Raw genomic sequence first — 26,699 nt, 5'->3', positions numbered from 1 at the left:
TGGAATTCTTTCAGGGATTTTTGTGATTCCTCTCTGTAGGCTTCTACATGTACTATAAGGGACTTCACGTCTTTCTTGAAGTACTCCAGCATCATGATCAAATATGATTTTGAAACTAGTTCTTGCTTTTCTGATGTGTTTGGATATTCCATGTTTGTTTTGGTGGGAGAATTGGGCTCCGATGGTGCCATATAGTCTTGGTTTCTGTTGTTTGGGTTCCTGCGCTTGCCTCTCGCCATCAGATTATCTCTAGTGTTACTTTGTTCTGCTATTTCTGACAGTGGCTAGACTGTCCTATAAGCCTGTGTGTCAGGAGTGCTGTAGACCTTTTTTCCTGTTTCTTTCAGCCTGTTATAGGGACAGAGTGTTCTGCTTTCGGGCGTGTAGTTTTTCCTCTCTACAGGTCTTCAACTGTTCCTTTGGGCCTGTGTCTTGAGTTCACCAGGCAGGTCACTTGCAGCAGAAAAGTTAGTCTTACCTGTGGTCCCAAGGCTCAAGTTTGCTCGCAGGGTGCTGCCCACGAGCTCTCTGCGGCGGCAGCAACCAGGAAGATCTGCGCCACCGTTTCTGGGAGACTCAGTGCACCAGGGTTCCAGATGGCGTTTGGTGTTTTCCTCTGGAATCAGTAATGTGTGCAGAGTGCAGTCTCTTCTGGTTTTCCAGGCGTGTCTGCCTCTCTGAAGGTTTAGCTCTCCCTCCCACGGGTTTTGGGTGCAGAGAACTGTTTATCTGGTCTGTTCCTTCAGGTTCTGGTGGTGTCTCAGGCGCAGGGGTCCTGACGCTCTTGGGCCCTCCCCCACGGGAACCCAGAGGCCTTATACAGTTTCCTCTTGGGCCAGGGATGTGGGCAGGGGTAGGCAGTGTTGGTGGTCTCTTCCGCTCTGCAGCCTCAGGAGTGCCCACCTGACCAGCTGGTGAGGTCTCTCTCCCACGCGGTCTGGGAGCAGAGAGCTGCTGTGGGCCGGGATCTGTGGGTATGGGACTCCAGGTAAACACAGGGAGTGCCCGGTCCTAGAGGAATTCTGCCTCTGTGTGTCCCGAGTTCACCAGGGACATGCTGTATTCTAAAAGAGTCTATCTTTAATAATAAGAATACTGCTACTACGACTACGACTACGACTACAACTACGACTACGACTACGACTACGACTACTACTACTACTACCACCACCACCACTACAACTACTTCTACTACAATAATAAATTAGTTATCCATAAAAAAAGAAGAAAAACTATATAACTCTTCAGATCCTCATCAACAGAAAACCATTGTTTAAAACCTTATTTCCTTTTGAGCAGTAATTTTAATTTTCAAATGTTAAATAAATGAAGCATGAGTGCATTCATTTTTAATTATTTCTCAATTAGCCCCAGTTCTATTTGTAGAATATTTACTCAATAAATAATTAGTTGTCATCTCTTTCTTTCATATGATACATAAAGTTATATGTATCTTCAGAAATTCAGTAAACAGCTCTAAGACAAAGCGCTATCTATTTCAGCAGTGTGGATGCAGGGCACTCCGTGATTATCATGGTGTCCTGTGCTGGGCCTTTACTTAAGTCACTGTCTGTGTATTCTGATACTTGAATTTCCTTTCCCTTTTTCTCAAATATTAGGCCTTAGAGTTATTTCCCTTCATGTCTGCCTCATACTGCTGCTCCTTATTGTCAAATGTTTCCATGGGTTCTCAGTCTTAGTTTACATTGAAAGTTTTCTTGTGGCTCAGCACCTGGGAAACATAGCAAGCCAATACCTCTACATCTTTTGTTTCTTCCTTTTTCTGCCAAATGAGAGTCTGGTGTGGAAAATAGTATCCATGTGATATATTTCCACTATGATTTTTCCCTGCAAATGGCATATTAGTTGTTTTTCTTCTTGGCTCAACGAAACAACTGACAAAAACAAATTTTTGGCTCACAGTTCGAGGATACAGTCCCTCATGGCAGAGAAGTCATGGTGGCAGGAACAGTATACAGCTGTTCATACAAATCTGTAGTCAGGAAACAGTGAGAGTCAAAGGTCTGTATTAAGATTTCTTCCATAATTATTCATTCTAGGACCTCAACCCATGTTTCCACTTAAATTCACCTACTTCAGAACACTTTCAGAAACATGGTCACAACTCTGTGATTCCAGATCCTGTGAAACTGACAATATTAACAATTATACATGACTTTTCCAACTTGGGCCCGACAGAATGGCTCCCGCAAAGAAGGGTAGTGAGAAGAAGAAGGGCCATCCTGCCATCCACGATGTGGTGACCCGAGAATACACCATCAACATTCACAAGCACATCCATGGAGTGGGCTTCAAGAAACATGCTCCTCAGTCACTCAAAGAAATTCGGAATTTTGCCAAGAAGGAGATGGGGACTCCAGATGTGCGCATAGACACCAGGCTCAATAAAGCTGTCTGGGCCAAGGGAATAAAGAATGTTCCGTACCGCACCCGAGTACGTTTGTCCAGAAAGCATAATGAGGATGAGGATTCACCAAACAAGCTCTACACACTGGAAACTTTCGTGCCTGTTACCACATTCAAAAATCTACAGATGGTCAATGTGGATGAGAACTAACTGCTGAATGTCAAATAGTTACAGAACTGCCTCCAGAAGGAAAAAAAACAAAACAAAATTATACATGAGCAAGTTATTTCTGTCTTATTGCCTACAAAAAAGACCACACAGTAATCTTCAGAGATTTTTTTCGTTTGTTTGTTTGTTTTTTTAAAGTCAGTCTTGTGCTTTATTATCATTGTCTCAGGCCTTGACTACGCACTTGCACAGTGGGTACAGCTGCTCCTTCCACTGCTGCTTCTTGGTCTTCAGCTTCTCTAAGTGCTTGGTGAGCAAGGCACACAGCTCTTGTCTTCTTGGGTCCCAGGTACAGGGGCTTGTACTTCTTTCCATTGTAGAATTTCCTGAGGTTTTCCTTTTGAGTCTGATAAATGACAGTGAGCACATGGGCAATGGATTTGCATATGACTAATGTCTTGGACAACTTGGACAGGGAGGAGCCTGTCACTTTGGCGATGCAAAGCTGGGATGTTCAATTGTTTCAATAACTCCCCCTTCTTCTTGCCTGGCAGGTCCCGAGTCTTAATCTTGGTCATCTTGGCCGTTGTTGCATTGTTCATGGCTGAGGCTGCCTGGTTCGAGAACTAGAGATTTCTTATACTCCTGTCCTATGAGTACTAATGTAGCTAATTTAGCAGACATTTTGTGAATGCATGTTCCTTAACAAATAAAAAAAGATGGGCATTCTGGTATTCTCCAAAATGCTATTCTAGCCATAGTAGGCACAACCTTAGTTTTAGGTTTCACCAACATTTGAGTACATGCACAGAGCAAGGAGCTGTACTGGCCTAGTTCATATTGAGAAAAGCAGCCGTACCAGGATTGCTGTGAGTAGCTATTTCCTATGATTATGAGACTGAGGCCATACCTACTTTCCTCAGATAATGAATGATCAAGTAACTAATCAATAAGCATAAGCAACACTACCCCAAATAAACCTATGTATCTACATAGCACGCTTTAAACATTTGCTCCATATTTACAGCAACAGAATTTACCTATTGGAAACAATACATTTATAGGATTGCTTTTATAATTATGACAGTGGGGCGGTAATCAACTTTTTGCTTTGGTAAGCTAGCAATGGCTACACCACCATTGGAAGAAATAATTGCCCAATCTCCAAGAACCCTTAAGTTTCAAAAGTTCATAAGGGAGGGATAGGGCCTCAGGAGCCCCTTCCCTATCCTTGATGTAATGTTGAAAGGTCCCACATTGTATAGGTGGTTTAGTTAGTCATTGAAGCTGTAATGTCATGGAAGACAATACTACAGAAAGAAGAGGAGGGCTGGCTTGAAAACAGGGCTTCAATATGAGAGGGAGAAGAATAAGGGGATTATGGGAATCGAAAGGACCAAAATATATTACGCAGGCATTACACATACATTATCAAATAACTAAAAAGATATCTAAATTGTTTTATAGATATATATTCTAGATCCAGTAAATGTCTTTATTATTCTAGAATAATTATTACCAAATAATTTTTGAGCATTTTTTCATAATCTTTCCTTCAAGAAACTTAACGTTAACTAGAATAGACTTTCTGACCTATCTCCTGCTTTGCTTAGATAAACACGAAAATCTCCAACATCGCACTGAAAATTACACAGGTATATTTGTTATTGAACAACTGAACACAGATTTAAATATGTAATATGTAACTAATCGATTCCTCCATCACCGCCTGCTATTAAACAGCACATGTTGAAAATGTTTTGCCCTTGGGTTAAGAGGATGTATTACTGTGTATAATACCTATAGCTGTGTGAGAGCGTACAAATGTGCTTTTACAGGAACTGATTGCAAACTGGGGCTCTGGAGGGTAACGTTATGGTGGTTTGCAGAGCAAATGAATTAAATGTATGCCGGTGAAAAATTTTAGATCCCATTGGGGGTTTTTTAAGCTGCAAAAAACAAAAAATGAGTGGCAGAAAAAAGAGAGCAGTGTTTGTACATTGAGACCAGCATGCTCTTGCTCTGCACACCCTTTATTAAGGAACTCTGCCTCTGAATCTGGCCTTGAGATGGCTCATGCACTGTACAGAAAAACAAGAATTAGCAAAGCACTAAGTTTTTCAGAACAAAATCTGTCAGCAGAAACTAACAAACCATTGGTAAGAAATTTTTCATCTAAGCAGAGGCTAAGCAGTTCATGTTAACTTTGTTTGAACTTTTAGCTTGCTTTCCCTACAGTGTACTGAAGACTTGAAGAGGAATTACAGTAGGAGTCAGGCCACTATTTCCTGTTTAGGATGAATGCTAATCTATTCTGCCTGCAGGAGCATTGTTCAAAACAATGTCCAAGAAGAGCTATCAACCCATTTTAAAAACAGCTTGAAATATGCTCTGAATATATTTCTGCAAAAATCTAAATGCAAAATCTTGTTGTTGCCAGGATCTTCCAAAGATCATCTCACAGTGCAGTCTTCACACCTCCTGAACAGGGAAGAACACACACAGCCTTCCCCTGTTTTATCACTTCTTTCAATCTGTTTGATGGATGCTTTTTCTTCACCAGCCTTAGTGTATGGACTAAGGGGTATCATGAAGGATTAAAACTTACTCCCATCATTGAGTTTACTCAACTAGGGAGAAGAATGAATGATATAGTTGGAAAATTATTTTTAAAATGTTGTCATTTACTGTTATTTAAGGAAATTTTTGAAATGATTATAGTAATATGAAGAAGACTTATAAGACAGGTTACTTGAATCAGAGATTGCTTTCATGGATGCTTTAGTTGAACATGGTAGACACGTCATATTATAATGGGAGAAAAGTGAAAAATGTCCACAAATAAAAGCAGATATACTCTTCTTTTTATTCCAATGCATTAGAAATGCCATATGGAAAAGCGTGAACCCGCGGTTATGCCAATGGCATCATGTTGGACATGACATCCTTACTTCCTTTACTGCATCTTCTTTCCCCATAGAAGTCTATAGTATTATTTCATTTATGATCCGTCATCAGCTTGCCTCACTCTTTATATTCCCACCACAAGAATCTCTCCAAATCTACAGCTTTATTTTCTGCTCTTTATGGAAAATGATGCACTGAGAATAGCTATTCTCACACCTGTCACTTTTTTTTAGATGACTATGCATTAATAGTCTATGATCCTATATAAGTCAGTTCAGACTTCTGATAATAAAGTTACATTCCTGAAAATGGTTCAAGGATATTTCCCTAAGTTCTCTCTGCCTCTGCTTTTATTCCAGCACATTTTTCACATTTTATATTACTAAATAACGTACGATCAAATGTATTATTGTACTTCTTGTTACTATCACAGCACAGATAGTCATCCTTTAAATAAATGTTAAATGTTATTTTCTCTCATTTTAAATTAAATGTCACAAAAGGATTTTATGCATATACCACCTGCTATTTATCTATTCTATACAAAAGTAATCCTAAAGAAATGTGTGTAGTATTCTCCAATTTCTTTCTTTCTCATTTCCCTTGAATTCACTGTTTGGATTTTCATTCCCACTGCACCACGAAACCTGCACTTTTCAGTGTCACTAAAGTCTGTTGCTGAAAATCATAGCTCTTTCTCTTTTAATTTTAAATGTAGGAAGCACCAGCATTAACTAATATCTCCCTTCCTTTTCATTCATCTGACTCCTCATATTTTTAGCTACTCTGTCTCTCAGTGTTTTTAGCTGGTTCACCAATGTCCAAATGTCAAGTAATGGAGCCATGCTGGTATTGCTTAAACATGTCACATCAGTTGGTTATAGGAACAATATACAAGAGTTTTAATGTGTTAGTGACCAAGGTGTATGGTTCAAAAATTTAAATGAAAAATTCATGCAACAGCAATATGAAATTATAAATGAACAGAGAATCAATATATTTAATTACTTACCCTGAGTCATCTTTAAGCAAGTGGTAATATCACTTGCATACTAATTTCCATACACTTTTATTACTTATACAGTTGTATGTATTCTTATAGTTTAACCCAATCACAGAAAAACACACATGGTATGCACTCATTGATAAGTGGATATTAGCCCAAATGCTCGAACTACCCAAGATGCACAGAACACACGAAACTCAAGAAGGATGACCAAAAAGCGAATACTTCACTCCTTCTTTAAAAGGGGAACAAGAATACCCTTGGCAGGGAATAGGTAGGCAAAGTTTAGAACAGAGGCAGAAGGAACACCCATTCAGAGCCTGCCCGACATGTGGCCCATACATATACAGCCACCAAACTAGATAAGATGGATGAAGCAAAGAGGTGCAGGCTCAGGAACTGGATGTAGATCTCTCCTGAGAGACACTGCCGGAATATGGCAAATACATAGGCCAATGCCAGCAACAAACCTCTGAACTGAGAATGGGACCCCCATTGAAGGAATCAGAGAAAGGACTGGAAGAGCTTGAAGGGGCTTGAGACTCCATATGGACAACAACGCCAAGCAACCAGAGCTTCCAGGGACTAAGCCACTACCCAAAGACTATACATGGACTGACCCTGGGCTCCAACCTCATAGGTAGCAATGAATAGCCTAGTAAGAGCACCAGTGGAAGGGGAAGCCCTTGGTCCTGCCAAGGCTGGACCCCCAGTGAATGGGATTGTTGGGGGGAGGGCGGCAATGGGGGAGGGGTTGGGAGGGGAACACCCCATAGAAGGGGAGGGGGAGATTGATCTGGAAACCGGGAAAGGGAATAACATTTGAAATGTAAATAAGAAATATCCAATTTAATAAAGATGGGGGAAAAAGTCATCATGATTTATAATACTTAAGATTACACTTTCAGCCTGCAATTTTCCTGACACCAGGAAATTCTGTGGTATAACTACATTTCATTTGTAAACTCAATGCAAACTTAATTAGAAAGTGATAACCCACAATATCATGGTATGGTTCACTTATAATACCTTAAGATATTTTTATTACTTATGATATTATTTGAGTACACTCATTTCAGGATGGGTTCTGAGCTGGACTTTGATTTGAAATAGAGGTAACATGAAGACAGCCTCCCAGCATCAGAGCTTGAGGGGAAGCTCATGAGTACTGTCTACAATCTCCTACATTCTCTTTACTCTGACTTTAGTGCACATACTATGGCCTCTTTTCGTCTCTCATGCTCTGGGTCATATCTCAATGGCTTTCTGGGTTTTTTGTTTTTGTCTTTGCTTTTGATTTTATTGTTTAATCTTGATTTCTCAAACATCATATATTTTTATACTCTGTTTCTTCAATTTTAGGATTTGATTTTTATATTTCCATTGAACAATTTATATTACACAGAATGCTTATTTTTAAAACATTATAATGTTATATTTAAAATTGAAAATTTTTTCTTCTTGAATACTTTGTGAGTTGTGTTATTCTGCATCTATTTTCTTATTTTATATACTTTCTATTTCAGCTAATAGCAATAAATAGATGTATAAAAATAAATAGAAATTATCAATTTTCTGCGTAAAACTCTTCATAGGCCATGACGATAATAACACTTTGTTTCCTACTTTTCCAGAACTGTTGGAGAGCATGTGAGGCAATACTGGTTACCATCCTCAGAGAGGTCACTGTCTTATGCTCCTTTGCTCTCCCTGACAAGTCTTGTCCTTCCTCTAATTATTACCACTTTTTTCGAACAATCTCACTTCATTGAATTAAAAAAAGTATCGTTGTGCTACATGTCTCCATAAGATAATACTGTAAAATAAATTATTTGCGATGTGCATTTAAATCAAGTGTTCATTGTAAAGGACACACTAAAATAATAGTTGAATTTTAGCATAGCCATTCAGGAAACAAAAGCAAGGTAGAATAAAATGAGTTGATATTATCTCCCTTGAATTGCAAAGTTGTACATTCAGTTTAATTAATTATCTCCTCTTTATCTTCCAATAAAGAATGGAAAAAAGGAGTTTAAAAGAGTTTACAGCTTACAATGCTTTAGAAATTTTGTCAAAAATTTGTAAATTAATTAAATCTGTACACAGAATTCTTAATAGGTCTTGGTTAAACAAAATAAGAGCAACCACAAAATCTAGACAATGAATTGACAATGGATAACTTTTAATGAGGAAAAAATAAATAACTTATTTATTATTTAATCAGGAAAAATAATTGACCTTGATAAACTAATTAAGAATATTGAGGATAAATTTATGTAATAAATTTGAATATAAATATAAATCTAGAGGTGAAAATAGTAAGTGCTTTTTGCCATATTGTAATAATTATGATGGCTTTTAAATGCATAATGAAACCAAAGTACACTGAATAGTAGCTGGTCTCATACATTATTAGGATTAATAGGTCAAAATACTATTTGGTATTATAACATCATCATCCTTTGTACCACTATCATACAATAAGTGTTCCAGGGATGTGTAAGAAGAGGAATCCTGAACTAATATACAATAGGCAAGTGGTCTTATAAAGAATTTTCTGAAGTGTTTGTAAAAATAAGCATAAGAAACGTCTTAGTTGTGACAAGGCCATCTGAAGCCTGAAGGGGAAACTGCCTGATGTCAATCTAGACATGCTACTCTAGCTTCCGAACTGCTGCTCTGTGTTTCTAACTCTAATTGTGTGTCTGTTCTCCCAAACACTGAACTCACTAAAATGTTATCCCATCTTACCATTGCTCTTGGTCACCCAGTTTGCTGCAAGAGAATAGCTTAAAGAGTAGACTTTAGTGAGTTTTGTAGGTGCCTTCTCAGAGAAAAAAATGGATTTGACCATTTTCCTTTTTTGTTGTATTTTATGTATTCACACTTCAAATGTTATCCCCTCTCTCATATCTCCCATCCCACTTCCCACTACCCATTTCCCCTGCTTCTAGGAAGATATTTCCACTTTCACGCACCCACTCCTTCCTCAACACCTAGGCATTCCCCTACACTGAGGAAAGGAACCTTCATAGGAACAAGGGCTTCTCATCCTGTTGATGTCAGACAATGCCATTCTCTTCTACATATGCTGATGGAACCATGGGTCCCTCTGCTTGGTGATTTAGCTCCTATTAGCTCTGGGGGGACTGGTTGGATGATATTGTTGTTCTTTCTATGGGGTTGCAAACCCCTTCAGCTCCTTCAGTCCTTTCTCCAACTTCTCTACTGGGGTCCCCATGCTCACTCTAATGGTTAGCTGTGAGCATCCTCATCTGTATCAGTGAGGCTCTAGCAGAGCCTCTCAGAAGACAGATCTATCAGGCTCCTGTCAGTATGTACTTCTTGGCCTCCAGAATAGTGTCTGGGTTTCTTGGCTACATATGGGATGGATCCCCATGTAGGGTAGTCTCTGGATGACCTTTTCTTCAGTCCCTGTTCCATGCTTTGTATTTGCATTTCTTTCCATGATTGAATTTGTAAAAGCCTGCCTCATTTTATACCATTGTTTTAAAAAAATATGCCCTATAAATGGAAAGCAGATATTTTACAACTTAATACCTAACAGCAGATATTTTACAACTTACATGGGATATTTGAGTCTAGAAATATAAAGATTCTATCTTCTCACATTTTAAATAAGCATAGTAGTATACAGATGATAATCAATGACAAGTCAAAGTATTAGTTTCTTTTTAAATGTGTGGTTTTTTTCTGGATGAACAAACTTTGTGTTTAAGGAAAAAGCAAAAAATATATTTTAAAATACTACAAAACTGTGAGTTCAGTTTCTTGGTTTCTGGGAAGTCATAATCTCTCTGTATCCTCAGAATATGTGGAGGTTCTCAAATCTCCTGTTTTTGTAAAGCTGTGCACACTCATTATAAGGATCCAGATCAAATCATAAACTCACATGACTTATCTGTTAAAGACACATCTTGAGATACCATCACTTTGCAAAGTACGGTTTTAGCATGAGAATTGGAAGGGTTTGCTTTCCTGTCCATGATCCCATCAACCAGTTTTATAACCACCCAATTTGTACTTGTTTAGCATGTAATATGACCTTTTAGCTATGATTTTGGCATCCAAATAATATCATTTGGAATTTCTTTCCATAATATTTGTTTTATTAGCTTAACAATGTAATATTTTAAAATGTTTATTCTTTAACATTTTTATAGATGTGTCAGTGCATATTATTCATACCTATCCACAGACCTTCCTTGCAAGTTTTTGTATCATGTCTCCCCAATATGGTTTCCAGGACCTTTCAGTTCTGTTTTTTTAATATAAACCACTAAGGTTAAACATTGCTCTTTGTTTGAGCATCACCATATGCTTATCATTCACGCCATAAGGGAGCCTGCTACCCTTGAAAGGAGAGTGATTCTTCCTGTCTCATCAACCATGAACTTCTAATAGTTCCTTAGGTCTGGTTGAGAGAAGGGACTTTCCGTTATAAATGGAATCTACAACAGATTTTGTGCAAGTCTTCTGCAAGTAACCATTCTTGCTTTCAAAAGTTTTAAAATTCTTCTATGTCTTTCAGGTAGTTTCTGTCCTTAGTCTATGATTTCTTATATCCCTTGACTGCTAAGCTGCTTTGATTCTAACCATGTAAACTTCATATATAGTTCTAAAATGCAAATGTTCATACCTTAGTTTAACATTCTGTCATTTTGCCATGAATCATGTGTCTTCGTGAATTTTACTCAAATGCACCTTTCTTTATTTGAAATCTGCACCCCATTGGCAACCACTTTCTGTCCTTAGCCATTTTTTTAAATGAGTTTTAATGGCATCTTTCATTTACATCTTTTATTTGTATGTTTTGATTTTATATGTTACGCCATTTCCATATAAAATAATCGTTTCTTTTCACCTTCATATGTTCAGATGTGTGCACTCAGTATACATTATTCATGCCCCTTTTACATCCAACCTGTGTATATTAAAGTACATATATGCAATCCTGTATCATCATATAGAGAGTAGTAATGAATGGGTATTTTATTTTTATTGCTTTTCTTGTTTTTTTTTCTTTACCATTAAAGGGAAAGTTTAATGAAGATTTACCAATCTCATTTTTCTTTCATTGGTATTGATCTTTCAGCATAGAACTTGAGGCACTATGGCTACCTGATTATATTCTGAGGCTGAATGGATGGCTTAGATTTAAGAAGGTATACTCCTGCTGAACAGGACCAGAATTTGTTTCCCAGCACCCACCTTGAGTGACTCACTACTACCTCTAACTAGAGCTCTAGAGAATCTGACTATCTTACTGCCATCCATGGGCACTTACCCTTAAGTCACATACCTGCTCAGTATAACCAAGCTATAGACACAACAAAAAATAAAACAATAAATCCTGTTTAAAAAGAACAATTTATAGACAGCAATGGAAAGGCTAGAGGAAGAAATCTGTGATTGTTCTGAGTAATGATAAGCCATAAATAACTAATTCTCTAAACGCCATTATATTAGTGTTTCTGAAATTTCCTAAAAGAGAAGATTAGAGAATTTTATACACAGAAACACAGGCTGACAAATATTCAAGTTAATGGGTAACTGTTTAGCTCAGTTGCATTAATAATTTTATAATGTATATAAAAGGGTATTCCTAAATGTACATTATTTTTTATTTATGAAACATATATTTGTCTAATTTCTGTCTAAAATGACTCTTACAGGATAATGTTTTATGACAGTTTCCTAATTGCTGGTACTTCTTAAAGATATTCTGGGAACTTTCATGGTGTGTGCAAATTCAAAGAATCAGAGCACCCGAAGGCAAGATTTTATGGCTACATTGTACACTTTTCTTTCAGTCTCCTGTTTTCTGAATGCATGGCATGTCTATATGACACATAGAAATTTGGATATATTCTAATAAGCTATTCTTAGTTTCTTTTTAAGGTCAAAATTCAACACACTTTCCCAAGTATCATAGTGCATTTGCAATTTCTCAGTGGATATGAATTCAAGGCTCTTGTTAGTTATGTGCTCTTGTCAAGCTTGCTTTTCTTGAGTTTAATATTATTCATATATTAAACATACACACAACACACACACACACACACACACACACACAAACACAAACATGCACAGCACACTTTGTCACTCTGGATTCTGCCACTCTTTTTTTTTTTTTTTTTTTTATGACTGGATTGTCCTGATGTAAACATTGTCCCCTACAGCAATGATTCCTAGTCCTCAACTTTCCTACTGCTTCAAAATTTTACAGTCACTCATATTATAGTCATCCCCCACAACCACAAAATTGTGTTGATAACTCATAACTCTAATTTTGTTACTTTAATGAATCATAGTGACCCTTGTGAAGGTCATTTAACTACAAAAGAAGTCATGACCCGTGTTCTACAAGTTCTGTACACCATGAACTGTACTGGTCTTCTGTGCTTCCATCACCATAATGTACTGAAACTTAATTTTTATTATATACATATATGTATATAAATATTATATATATATATATCCTTATAATTTTACTGACTTATTTTCCTCTATGTTCATGTTTTTCAAAATTATAACCAAAGACCTGTCAATAAGATAAGAAGGGAAGAGGTATCAAATCCCATGTCTTCAAAAGTTTCAGTACTTATATGTTGCCAAACAGAAAGCCCTGAAAACATATACGAGTCACATTAAATGGCCTTAATAGATCATATGTATATACCAACACATACATGACTGAAAAGATACCCAGGAGAGGTATATATAGTGAAGTATATAGGAGAGGGTTTGTAATGAGAAAAGGTAAGGGATAAACTTTCTAATTAAATTATATCTCAAACATATAATAAAATAAATCTAAAAAATAAAGTTTCAGAGCATCATGATGACAGACTCACAGAAGAGCAACCCAGTCCCTAGTGGAGGGAACCTCTGGAAGAATATGTTTACATAAAGACAGACCAGGAAGAAAAGCAGAGTGATCTGATGCAGGGACTAACATCTCTTCCAAGACCAATCCTTAGTGACATACTTTTCCATATAAGTTCTTCCTCCTATTCATGACAAAACTTCCCACAATACCATTAAGAGCTAGGGAACAAATGATGATGTCATTGGGCGTGTCAGATTCAAACTATAATAGCCTCCTTTTACCATAAATGATAGCTTATTTTTTTTACATTTCTTCTCATTGCCTGTGGACAGACTACTTTAAATGATTTTTTCATATCTAAACATTCTATGATTAGTCTATAATGATTAGATTTTCCATTTTCCAAGTCTTTACATTGGGCAGTCATGACATCTTTCAGAAATGCAAACCTGGATGTATTAGAATTCTGTTTAAAAATAAATGTTGTTACTCTTCCATATACAATGCTGTCCCCTTTCCTCACATATTTCTTGCACATCCATTTTAAAATATGCAATTATATGCATATATACATGCATAACTTATATCTCATCTCTGACAGATTCTAACTCTTCAAGGGCAGAAACCTTGTCTTTTTAATAGCCGTTGCCCCAGCAACCAACATGTACCAAGTTCTCAACAAATAGTATTGCACAGCTATGACGGATGAATTATTTTTAAGCTCCATTTCCAGCAAAGTTTCAGCCCACAGTTTTCTACAACTTTAAGTAAACAGAAGAGTTTGTTTCTGGGATACAGTTGTCAGTATATTCAGGGCATTCAAAGTCAACTAAGTGGTTTCCATTTCATCATCACTCTTTCACAATCAATTCAATTGCAAAATGAAAAACAAATGGCCATAATAATGTCCATAGATGTTCTAGGACTAATGTAGTATTCTTTACCCTAGTGTTCTGGGTCGATGGAGGAGGCTAATCTCATAGAAAGTATTAGTCTTAGTAAAAAGACCAAACCAAACAAAGCCTTCAACCCATTCTACCTCAAAACTTCAATAATTTCTGTGAATGACAAAGGTTATTTTTCTATTTTTATTGAATATTTTCTGTATTTATATTTCTGATGTTATTAACTTTCCACCCCCTCTCCCATCCTTCCTTCTTCCTCCCCTTGGTTCTATGAAGATGTTCCTACTCTCACCTTCCTCAACATCCTTGCATTCCCCTACACTGGAAAAATGAGCCTTCACAGGAACAAGGGTTTCTCCTGCTATTAACGGCAGGCAACACCATCCTCTGCTCTGTATGCTGACGGAACCATGGGTTCCTCCATGTGTTGGTGGTTTAGTCCCCTGGAGCTCTGGGGAGCCTGGTTGGCTGACATTGTTGTTCTTCCTATGGAATTGAAAACCCCTTCAGCTCCTTTAATTCTTTCTCTAACTCCTTACTTGGGGACCCTATGCTCAGTCCAATAGTTAGCTGCAAGCATCCTCATCTGTATCAGTTTTGCTTTAGCAGAGCCTCTCAGAAGACAGCTGTATCAGGCTCCTGTCGGCGTGTGCTTCTTGGCATCCACAATAGTGTCTGGGTTTGTTGGCTGCATATGGGATGAATTGCCAGGTGGGGCAGTCTCTGGATGACCTTTCCTTCACTCCTGGCTCCACCCTTTGTCCCTGTATTTTCTCCCGTGAGCATTTTGTTCTTCCTTCTAAGAAGGATTGAAACATCCACATTTTGGTATTCCTTCTCTTGAGCTTCATATGACCTATAAATTGTTTCTTGGGTATTCCAAACTTTTGGGTGAATGTTCACTATCAGTGAGTGCACAACATGTGTGTTCCTTTGTGACTGGGTTACCTCACTCAGGATGATATTTTCTAGATTTATCCATTTGCTTAACAATTTCATGAAGGTTGTTTATTTTTTAAACTCAATATTTACTTTAAAATACTCACAAAGTAATAGTAATTGTAGTAATAGTAGTAGTAGTAGTAGTAGTAGTAGTAGTAGTAGTAGTAGTAGTAGTAGCAGCAGCAGCAGCAGTAGTAGTAGTAAATAATTATAATGAAAATAATAATCATTTTCTAATGCAGGTAAGAAATAGTTTGTCTATGAAAGAGAACTTATTTTTCTGTAGTTTCAACTCTGTCAAGGAACTTCTCATTTACTCTGACTTTCAACATTCAAATGTATGGAGATAGTTGTACACATGTATCTATTTGCCATCAGCAGTGGCTATAGATAATAGTTGACTTTGCTCTTTGAACAACATCTGAACCCAATACATTTAATACAATTTTTTCATTCATGAAAATCAGCTCAATATCAATCATTTATTGCATTTTATAGTAATACATGTTCATTGATATTCTAATAAAGGTTTTACATATTCCAAATTCACATTGAGAATTCATGTTCAGTGACAATAAAATTGTGCTTTACATCGTACACAGATATATCTGTGCTGCTCCTCACAAAGCACCGACAAAATAAAAATACAGCAATGGTGAACCCCTCCATAAGACTTGCATTAAAGAAATGGCTCAGGGTGAATGTAAGGCTAGGAGGGTAAGAGGTGGGAAGATGTACGGAGTTGTTGGGAGTAGACACGGGCAAAGGGAGAGCAGCTAATCTAAATTGATTACAGTACATTACATAAAAATAGAAAAAATTAAAAGAAACTAAAACAAAATAAACCCCCACACAAAAACACCTAAAATTTATGTGAAGTTTACTACATGAAATAGTTAATGCTTTTCAGTGAAAGTTTCAAATTACTCCCTGTGAGTGAAGAGTCTGTTAACACTTGTCTTCAACATGCATTGACTTCATTGTACTGTAAATCTTTACAGTGTGTCACTGAAAACTATTCTGAATCATATTGGCTAAATATGAAAACTTTGTTTCCAGGAGATGGTGGTGGGTATCTTGTGGGCAGTATTATCTCTTAGTTTTGTGTTTCAGTGAATTAGGAAGGGATGTAATTTGGAAGACGAGGGTCACACATCCATCTTGTATTTCTTTGATCCATGTCACATCCCTAATGGATATTTCATTAGTAACAGCTAGACACTGATGCTTAGAACTCCTCCTGCTGTCAGCCCTTCAGTTCCATGATGTTTTCTCATATCCATGAACTTTACAGCAAATTGGTCTCTATACTTAGGAAACTGCCATGAGAATGAAAACCCTGTCTGGTTATTACTACCTTGGAAAGTGGCATCATACTCCATATTTCTGATTTCTCTTTATTGATTAGGGATGCATGTATCTACCAAGAGAGGTCTGAAGTTTTGGATGATGTCTCAAATCTTATAACATTAAAAAGTTACGTTCTATGTGCTAATGTATAGACATGATTTTAGTCTCAGGGGATCTCTGATTCTTTGTTCTTGAACTCAAAGAAATCATCCTGTGTCAGCCTCCCAAGTGCTATGATTAGCTCAAAGCCACAATCTCTGATGTATTGATTAACTTTACAGATCCTTTATTGTAGGTGAAGCTATTTTGAGATTTGAATACAAAGGCTATTTAATGTTATATTTAATCTGCCTTTGGTCTTAAGTATTTTTTACTATTAATATCTATATATTTACTAAAAGACCTCAGTGTTAGGGCCCTGATAATCTATCTAGTTATGCATCAACACTTTTGTGATTGCAGCATCCCTTTCTCCAAATAGCATTGTGTTTCCATTATGTATTTTTATAGGCGCCAGCACTGCACACACATAATGATGCTTCCTACACACAAGCTGCCTTCAGCTGCCATTATCAGATGCCATTGTAGCCATTTCACTGTTCTCATACATATTTTAAACTATGCATTTTAAAATTGTAAGAAAAATAAGAAAAAAATTTAATTATCTCAACATTGATGAGGAAATGTAGTTTTTTTTAAAGTACAATTTGGATTCTTTTCCATGAGACAGGGAAAAGAATAAAATAAAAGTCAGCCATAAAACTAAAACAAGTAGGTTCATACTAGTGCTTGACTTAAAAATTGGAAAAGAGTAATAGAGGATCACTGTGTTTAAGTTTGGCCTCAATAGACTCCTCTATAACTAGAACATTATGCATAAAGTTAAATAATGCTATTTATTATTTATTTACTTATAAATGGCTGTCATATTGTACCTGGATACTTTATTGAAATGACCTAATTTTAAAGGAACAAAGTAAGTCCCAAAAAGACTAACAGATTTTCTATATTAATAAAATAATTTTGCTGACTAAAAGCCAAACCCATGAATTTTATTTACTTACTATGCTCTAAAACATGGCAAACTAGGTTTAATATTTAGATAGGTATCCAAGTTCATAGGAGAATTCTCTAAGGCACAGTTTTAAATGATGATTACTTTTTATTTTCTTCCCTTTCTCTTTGTGAGTGCATGTAATAAAGTGTGTGTGTGGGGAGGGGGAGGTAGAGAGAGAAATAGATAATGACTACCCAGAAAAGCACAACCAATCAAAATTCAGATTTGTGGAGCCCAGTCCCAGTAAGGTGCTATCTCCTAGAAATCTCAGAAACTACACTCAAAATCTCATCAACATGACTAAGCAAACACGAGTTGAATAATGATGACACCAATGCACATGCAAAACTGGACAGTGAAAAGCCCATGAATCCTCAACCCTGTGCACAGAACTGTAGACTACGGAAAAGAGCTGAGAGCAGGAGGGCTAGCCTTCCCTAGGAAGGAGCAAAGCCATTTGTAAACCAATGCCCAACAGCCCTGAAAACTTACATACAGATAGATTATACATACTGGGTAGATTATATTTAGGAACATATATGCATATACATTTATGCATTTGGTAATAATTATTAAAGGATAAACAGACCATGAATTTGAAGGAGAGTAACAAAGGATATGCATGAGGAATTAGAAGGAGTTAAGGTAAGGGAGAAATGTTGTAATTAAATAACAAGCTTAATTTTTAGAAATTTTTAGGTAGATAGACAGAACTAGAAGAGATCATCTTGAGTGAGGTTACCTAGACTCAGAAGAACAAGCATTTAGAGGATTTAGAATAGGAAGATGATATATTATATAATAAACATGTATTTTAATGATTTTTAGGGAGAAATAAAATAAATCATTTCAAGAGTCTTTGGTCATCCTTCCATATTAGTGTAGTTTTTCAGATATTCAAAATCAGGTCTCATAATTGCAAATGAAAAGAGAATCACAGCACAATTTCCGAGATCAGACTTTCCCATAGAAAGGTGAGAGGTCTGTACTGAACAGGGTGTGAAAACATTGATCAGCCACAGTCCGTTCATGTCACATCCCAATGTGTAAATGCGGCACCTAGAACACCTGGAAGAAGACTCACACTCTTCTAACACCAAATGGAACTATATTAAACCAAAATCCAAACACTGAACTAAAAAAGTTCTTTACATTGTCTCAGTTTTGTTTGGTGTTTTTAACTTTTATTGTTCTAGCATACATTATATTCTGGCCTCAGTTTCTCCTCCCTCCACTCCACCCAGTGCCTCTTTCCACCTCTTCTCTCACCTAGATCAACTCTTCCAAACATGTCCTATAAGATACTGGCACAAATGTTCATATCAAGGCTGGATGAGGCAACCTAATAGGAGTAAAAGACTCCCAAGAACAGTCATAAAGTCAAAGAGCTCTCACTCTCAGTGTTAGGATTCCCACAAAACACCAAGATACACACCCATAAGGATATGCATAGGACCTAGCTCCCATACATAAAGACCCCATGCTCATCTATGATCCCTGCCTAATTGATTCTGTGAGTTTTGTTCTCACAGGGTTCTCTATTTCCCATTCCCAGGAAGATCCACACATCTCTCATTGAGCCCTTCTTGTTACTCAGACTCCATAAGTCTGTGGAGAGTAGTGTGACTGTCCTTTACTTAGCAGCTAATGTCCACTTCTCAGTGAGTATATACCATGCTTGTTCTTCTGAGTGTGGGTAGCCTCACTCAAGGTGATCTCTTCTATTTCTGTCCATCTACTTAAAAATTTCATGTCATTATTTTTAATAGCTGAGTAGCACTCCATTTTGAAAATGTACCATGTTTCCTTCATTCCTTCTTAACAGTTCACGTTTGCAAGTCTAATTAGCATGGATTCCACGCTCACTAATTTTTCAAGCATTTCTTGAGGTTTTTATTCTTACCATTCTCTTAGCTCCGAATCCTGAAAGGGCTGAGTTGTATGTATGACATGTAGTCTCAAGGGCATGCAGCTTTGCATTTTCAGACTGTTGTCTTCTATAAAAGAAATCTATGAAAAACTCAGCATGGGTTTGCAAATAATGTAAAATTTAAGAGAAATAAAGTACAGTTTTGCTTTCTCATGTTCTTGGAATTCTGTCAAAGTAGGAATTTATTCTGATTCACATGTATGATTTCATAAGATTAAGATTGTGTGAGCTGAATATTTATTTTATATTTTTTCGATGTCAAAACAAAAAATATCAGTTAAAATGCATAGCATTTACCAATGTGTCAACATTTCCAGGAACTACTAATAAAAAGTTGATATAATTCAGGAATTTGCATAATTTTTCAGGACCCATTTAAAACATTTTCTATTTAGAGTAGCACTACTAAATTATGCTCTCAATAGTTATTCAGAATTACAGAGTTTCTTCTAGGAGAACCTGCACTCTTTTCTTGGCTTTTATAAGAGGATCTTAAAAGATATTTTTAATATTAACATGTCTCTCTTTTAACCAAATGGGGCCCCACCAAATCTAATAAACTGCCAGATAAAGGCCTTCACAGCTTAATAACACTCACTTTCACTCCTGTCATAGGGTCCTGTCTTTGTTATCTGGGTTATTTGTGTAAAGTCCACAGAAGGAAAAGAATCTATCTCTAATAATGTTCAACTTTTTCCTTTATTATCTGCTCCGTCTCAAATGTAAAAATCTGAGGACAAACTTGGAGGGTAGGAGAAAGGGTACAATGAGTAGATTTCTATGTGAGTACAGCTATATTGAAGAAGTCATGTGATATGCCAGCAAGAGGAGTTGCCATATTGTTTTCCATGCCATAAACTATACTATAAAAGCTCACAGAAGAGGCACTATGTTAAATGTACTACTTCCATGCTTCTATTTCAGAGTCATAGAAGAGAGAGAGACTGTACCTACTTGTGTTGTTCCACAACATCAACTCAAACACAAGTACCAAGTACAATAAAAGAAATGATATTGAGCTCAAAATATAGATCTGAACTTTAAAGTATATACTGTTGCCAAGGATCTGCGTTGGGTTCTAAAAGCTATGTCAGGTGTCTAAATATAACAGACCTTGAGAAATAATCTTGACTTGGCATACAGAGAAATGGGAGGTGTATACAAACAGGCAAGTAATTCTGAAGTGAATTTTCATTCACTCTGAACTGAAACGGACAATGGGCCATAGTTACATTGTAAACAGTGCTCAATTATTTGAGTGACTACTTTTAATTAGCTTATGTCAATTGTACAAATGGTTGGTTCTTTGAAAAATATGCTTTGATCCTATTCTTGCCTTGTTTCACCCTCAGAAATATTTTCAAGATACCAAATGATTTATTTTCATTATTTATACTGGTTACTACTTAATGCTTGTCTGTGGAGCTCTTTACCTGATGGTTCCAGGAATCCTTGCAATTTATCTTTGAATTAGAAGTTCCCAATATAAACTCATTTATATAGAATTGCATTGAGAACCCCACTCTCAAAATGATCTAATTTCTGTCTCTCCTTTTGTCATGGCATATACTTAAAAATACTGGTTTAAATAAAACTTTCAGTAGTCTGAAATGACAAAAACAACATACATGATGTTTTACCAAATAAGTAAGTAGGAAATTAGGAAGCTTAAGTTGCCTATTTTCATACTAATTTAACAACAAATTTCATTATGTCTCAATAAATCATAAAATTTTATTGAAGTTTAGGCATTAAAATCGAGTATCACTAGGCTGTCTTGTTTTGTGAATGCTATATAAAATAATTATATAATCAGTACAAATGATTATGTGCTCCTAAACATAGATTATCAATATTTAGACTAGGACTAAGCAAACAACACAGTCTTATTTTAAGTCTAGCTAACAAATATCTAAATCTTTTGCAATCCACAGAAGGAGTTGCTTTTAAAAGAGTTTCGTATGTTTCAGTCTTTAAGAAATTAACACAAATGTCTTTTTCTACCCAAAACAAAAACAAAAGTATAACAAAAATATGTGGTACTGCTTAAACAAAAATACTACATGTTAGAGAAAGCTAACCAATTATTCACTTCTAAATATCATTACTTTGCTTTTGATGTATTGTCTATTTGTCTGTTTTTTTAATCCGTTGTGTTAATGTTCAGTTATATGTTCATTTACAGTCTTTCTACCTTTTTGGATGTTTTTCCTTACAAATACAATGTGAACAATAGTATAGTTATTTTTGAAAGAAGTAATATATTTTATATTTTAGGTTGCAGTGTCATTTCCCCTCTATTTTATTGTTAATATTGTATTTTTACTGGTCAGTAAATTTTCTTCTTTTGTATAAATCATTTTATTCATTTACATTTCAAATTATATTCTTTTTTCTGGTTTCCACACCACAATCCCCCCAATCCCATTGTCCCTCTCTTTTGTCTCTATGAGGGTGATCCTCCTCTCACATACCCACTCATGCTTCACCACTCTAGCATCCCCCTACTCTGGGGCATCAAGTCTCCACAGGACCAAGGGCTTCCCTTACCACTGATGTCAAATAAAGCCATCTTCTGCTATATATAAAGGTAGAGCCATGAGTCCCTCCATGTGTACTCTTTGGTTGGTGGGTTAGTCCTTATGAGCTCTGGATGGTTGGATTGGTTGATACTGTTCCTCCTATGGGGTTTCAATCCCCTTCAGCTCCTTTAGTTTCTATCCTAGCTCTTTCATTGCTTTAACCCAAAATCATTCCAGTCTAAAGGAAAGATGGGGCAAATTGGAACAGAGATTTAAGGAAAGGCCATCCAGAGACTACCTCACTTAGGGATTCATCAAATGTGCAGACACGAAACATGACACTATTGCTGATGCCAGAAGTGCTTGCTGACAGCCTGGTATAGTTGTCCCCTGAGAGGTTTGGCCAGCTCCTGACTAATACAAATGAAGATACAGCCAGCCATCTGACTGAGCCCTGGGTATCCTAATGAAAGTGTAAATTTTCTTGCAGGCATCAAATTGTTGGATATTGCTTTAAGAAAATTTAACCAGTCTGTTATTAACATAACTATTTAGAGGATTTGTATCAAATTCAATTTAGTAGTTTTACATTATACTAAATAAATAATATTTGAAGACAGGCATGGTGGCTTACATAGAGACAATCCTGAGTCTTAGTTCAGCTACACACATGTGATTATTTGCTTTTCCCACTAAACAACGACAACTAAAATGAAATGCAATAATAATGATCTTATACTAGTATTTAAAATTCTGTAGTTTTGATTACTCCTGTATTTACATTTAACTATTATACTTTCCTTGAATATGTTTTCTGTAATAGGGTTATTTATTCTTCATGGATTCATGGTTTTACTCTCCCTCTCTCTCTGTCTCTCTCTCTCTCTGTCTCTCTCTCTCTCTCTCTCTCTCTCTCTCTCTGTGTGTGTGTGTGTGTTTATTATATAGGTATATTTGTTTACATGAGTACTTGTGTACATGTGGAGGTCATAATAGGTTCCTTCATTTATTGCTCTCTGCCTTACTCCCTTGAGTAAGATCAAGGAAGACAGAATCTCTCACTAAACCTGAAGACCACACTTTTGGCTAGATTGTAGGCCTAATTATTTCCTACAATCAACCTGTCTTTACTCCCTAATCCTGAGTATCATAGAAAAGTGTGTTTATGTCTGATCCTTCAGTACCTTTCTTAGCTTTTTCATTGCTTTAACCCAAAATAGTTCCTGTACAAAGGAAAGACAGGGGCAAAAAATGGAACGAAGATTTTAGGAAAGGTAATCAAGAGACTACCTCACTTAGGGATCCATCAAATGCACAGACACAAACCTGTTTTATTTATGTTTTAAATAGGTGCTTGTTATTAAAAACCATGTCCTCTGTCACAGAGAAAAATCCCAACCCTATGATCTACCTGCTTAATCCCTTGACATCTTAACCACACCCCTTAAACCAAGAATGCTATGATGATTATAGTTGTTTATAATATTTTATTTTTATGTACTGATTTTATATACAACTCTCTGTGGTGATCTTACTTTACTGTCTCCTCCCATTCCTTGGAGATAAAATAAGCAGATCCAGATTGAACACAGTGCTCCCCTACCTCTCATGAACTCTTTCTTAACCTACTCTATTTGTTCAATGTCAACTTTCACTGTCCAGAAACCCATTTGACCTAGAATTCCCAGTGATCACAAATATTAAGTCCAAAGAAAATTTCCTAACAGACAATACATAGCCATCTTACTCTCCCTGGCCAGAGAGAAAACAAAAGTCAAAGAACAAAATACTTACCCAAGAAAGGCAAATACCAAAGTCACTACCTAGATCTTTAATCATCCCAATCTCAATGGCCTTGACAGCAGTGTGAAAAGCAATCAGTAACAGACAGGTTCTTCCTCAAAATCCACCTATACTACAATAGACCCTGAATAGTACACCATAGCAGAAGTACAAGAAAAGGACCTTAAAACCACTTATATAAAGATAATATAAGTCCTTAAAGAAGAAATTAACAATTTCCTTAAAGAAACCCAGAAGAAAACTATCAAGAAGAAGAAAATAAATAAATTTCTTCAGGAACTAAAGGTGAAAATAGAATCAACAAAGAAAACCAAAACTAAGGGAATTCTGGAAATAAAAATATTGTAATTTGAACAGGAACTACAAAGGCATACTTTGACAGCAGAATACAAAATGTGGAAGAGAGAATCTCATGTATTTAAGACACAATAGAAGAAATGAATATGTTGCTAAAGAAAATGTTGGATCTAAATATTTCCCGTCAAAAACACCTGTGAAATCTAGGACACTCTGGAAAGCCCAAACTTAAGAATAATAAAAATAGAGGAAACTGAAAAACTCATATAAAAGGCCAAGAAAATAATTTTAACAAAATCATAGATGAAAATATTTGTAACCTAAAGGAAATACCAATATAAATGTGTAAGTAGTTAATAGAAACCTATGTACTTTAGACCAGAAAAGAAGTCCTTTTGATAAATAATAATCAAAACACTAATCATACAGAACAAAGAAAGAGTAGTAAAAGCTGCAAGGGAAAAATATCAATAGTATATAAAGGCAGATCTGCTATAACTCTACCTGACTTTGTAATGCATACCCTGAAAGGTAGAAGATACTGGACAGAGGTGCTGCAGATGGTAAGAGGCAAGATGTCAACCCAGACTACTAGACTCATAAAAACTCTCCATCATGCTAGATGGAGAAAATAAGATATTCCATAAGAAAGCAAATTTCAAACAGTATCTATTTACAAATCCAGGCCTACAAAGGTGCTAAAATACTCTAATATATAAAGGTTAATTATACTGGTGAAAGTAGTAACAATAATAATCCCACACAGCATAATTAAAAGAAGGGAAGCACACACACACACAGCACCATTACCACCACTACAGCAGCAGCAGCAGCAGCAGCAGCAGCAGAAGCAACAACAACAACAACAGAAGGAACCACCACCACCACAACTACAACATCCATAACAAAACAAGAATCAACCATCATTGATTATTCATGTCATTCAATGTAAATGGTGGCAATTCTCCAAGGGAGGGTGGAGCATAAATTAGCAGAATGGATAGGAAAACAGGATCCATCTTTCTGCTTCCAAAGGGAAAAAGAAAAAAAAAAAAACTTCAACATCAAAGGTAGAGATTATCTCAGTGTAAAGGATTGGATAAAGCTATTCTAAGCAATCTGGTTCAGCCGTTCTAATATCTAGCAAAAAAGACTTCAAAAATAACTACTAAAAAGTCATGGGGAAGGACACAATATACTCAAATAAAAATATCTAACAATATAATATTTCTATTCTTAATATCTGTGACCCAAACAGTAGGGAACCCACTTTTTGTAAAAGAAACACTACTACATGTTAAATCACATATAGATCCTAACACACTCATAGTGGAGACTTCATCAATGAAGAAGTCATTCTACTCTCATCAATGAAGTCATTAAAACATAAACAGGGTATCTCTGGTGCTGACAGAGAGTATAAAACAAATGTTCTTAACAGGTATTCACAGAATCTTTCACCCAAACACAAAAGAATATATCTCTTGTGCAACTGAGGGGCTTTCCACAAAATTTATCATATACTCAGATACAAGGCACATCTCAACAGATAAAAGAAAATTAAAATAGCGCCCTGTATCCTGTAAGACCAACACAAATTAAAATAGGATATCATCAACAACAGAAACAACAGAAAATCTGCAAAATCGTGAACACTGAATAACCCGCTGCTTCATAAAAATAGGTCAACACAGAAATAATGCAAAGACTTTGTTGATTTCAGTGAAAATGAAATTACATCAAACCTTAACTTGAGACAATAAAAGAGGTTCTTAGAGGCAGCTTCATAGCATTTAGTGTTTACAACAACAACAACAACAACAACAACACAAGAATAGGGGAAAATCTCATACTAGCAATTTTACAGCTCAGCTGAAATTTCTGGAAAAAAGTGGCCACAAACAAGAGGAATAAATGTCTACAAATAAACTTTGTGAGGAAATCACTAAAATAGAAATAATGAGAACAATCCCAAGAATCAATGAAATGAGAAAAGCCAACAAGACAGACAGAACCTTACTCAAATTAAACAAAAGACAGAGAATATCCAAATTATCAAAATCAGAATGTAAAAGTGGGACTTAATAAAAAAATACAAAGGAAATTCAGGAAATCATGAGGACAAACTTGAAAAAAAGTCTGTATTTCAACAAATTGAAAAATCTTGAAGAAATGAATAATTTCTTAATAGATACCAATAACCAAAGTTAAATCTAAATCAGAAAAGTTATTTAAATGGGCTTATAGCCTCTAGTATAATAGATGTAGTCAATTATATTTACATGTCAACATTAAGTAAGTGATAACCAAGCTACAATTATAGAGACCGAGAGGTTAGGAAAAGAGGAAGTGAGTATGGGTGAAGCCATGATAACCTCTGGATGTAGGAAATGGAATAGATTTTATAGATGGATTGGAATAGGTAACAGGAATATCAGATTGGGTGTATGGAAGATAGGGTTAGAGAAGACATTGCTGTGAGAGGCATCTGGAATTGAGTACATTTAAGGGATGGTATGGAAACAGTGCAGTGGAAACTTAAATATTGAAGAAGATCTTAATGAGGTCTCTTAATTATTGGGGACATAGAG

General features: G+C 36.1%; 1 protein-coding gene and 1 pseudogene across 1 annotated transcript; one reads left to right on the top strand and one right to left on the bottom strand.

The window, feature by feature from the left end:
* The first annotated feature begins 2,191 nt into the window (after positions 1–2,191).
* Positions 2,192–2,665, top strand: Rpl31l11 (ribosomal protein L31 like 11). The gene has a single exon (XM_039103307.1). The coding sequence runs from the start codon at positions 2,201–2,203 to the stop codon at positions 2,576–2,578; it is 378 nt and encodes a 125-aa protein (XP_038959235.1). The 5' UTR covers positions 2,192–2,200; the 3' UTR covers positions 2,579–2,665.
* A 96-nt stretch (positions 2,666–2,761) lies between these two features.
* On the bottom strand, positions 2,762–3,114 carry LOC108350247 (60S ribosomal protein L35 pseudogene; annotated as a pseudogene).
* Between the last annotated feature and the right edge of the window lie 23,585 nt (positions 3,115–26,699).

Source organism: Rattus norvegicus, chromosome 2, assembly GCF_036323735.1.
Source record: "Rattus norvegicus strain BN/NHsdMcwi chromosome 2, GRCr8, whole genome shotgun sequence".
In the NCBI taxonomy this organism is placed as follows: Eukaryota; Metazoa; Chordata; class Mammalia; order Rodentia; family Muridae; genus Rattus; species Rattus norvegicus.
This window is presented reverse-complemented; position numbering and strand designations above follow the sequence as displayed.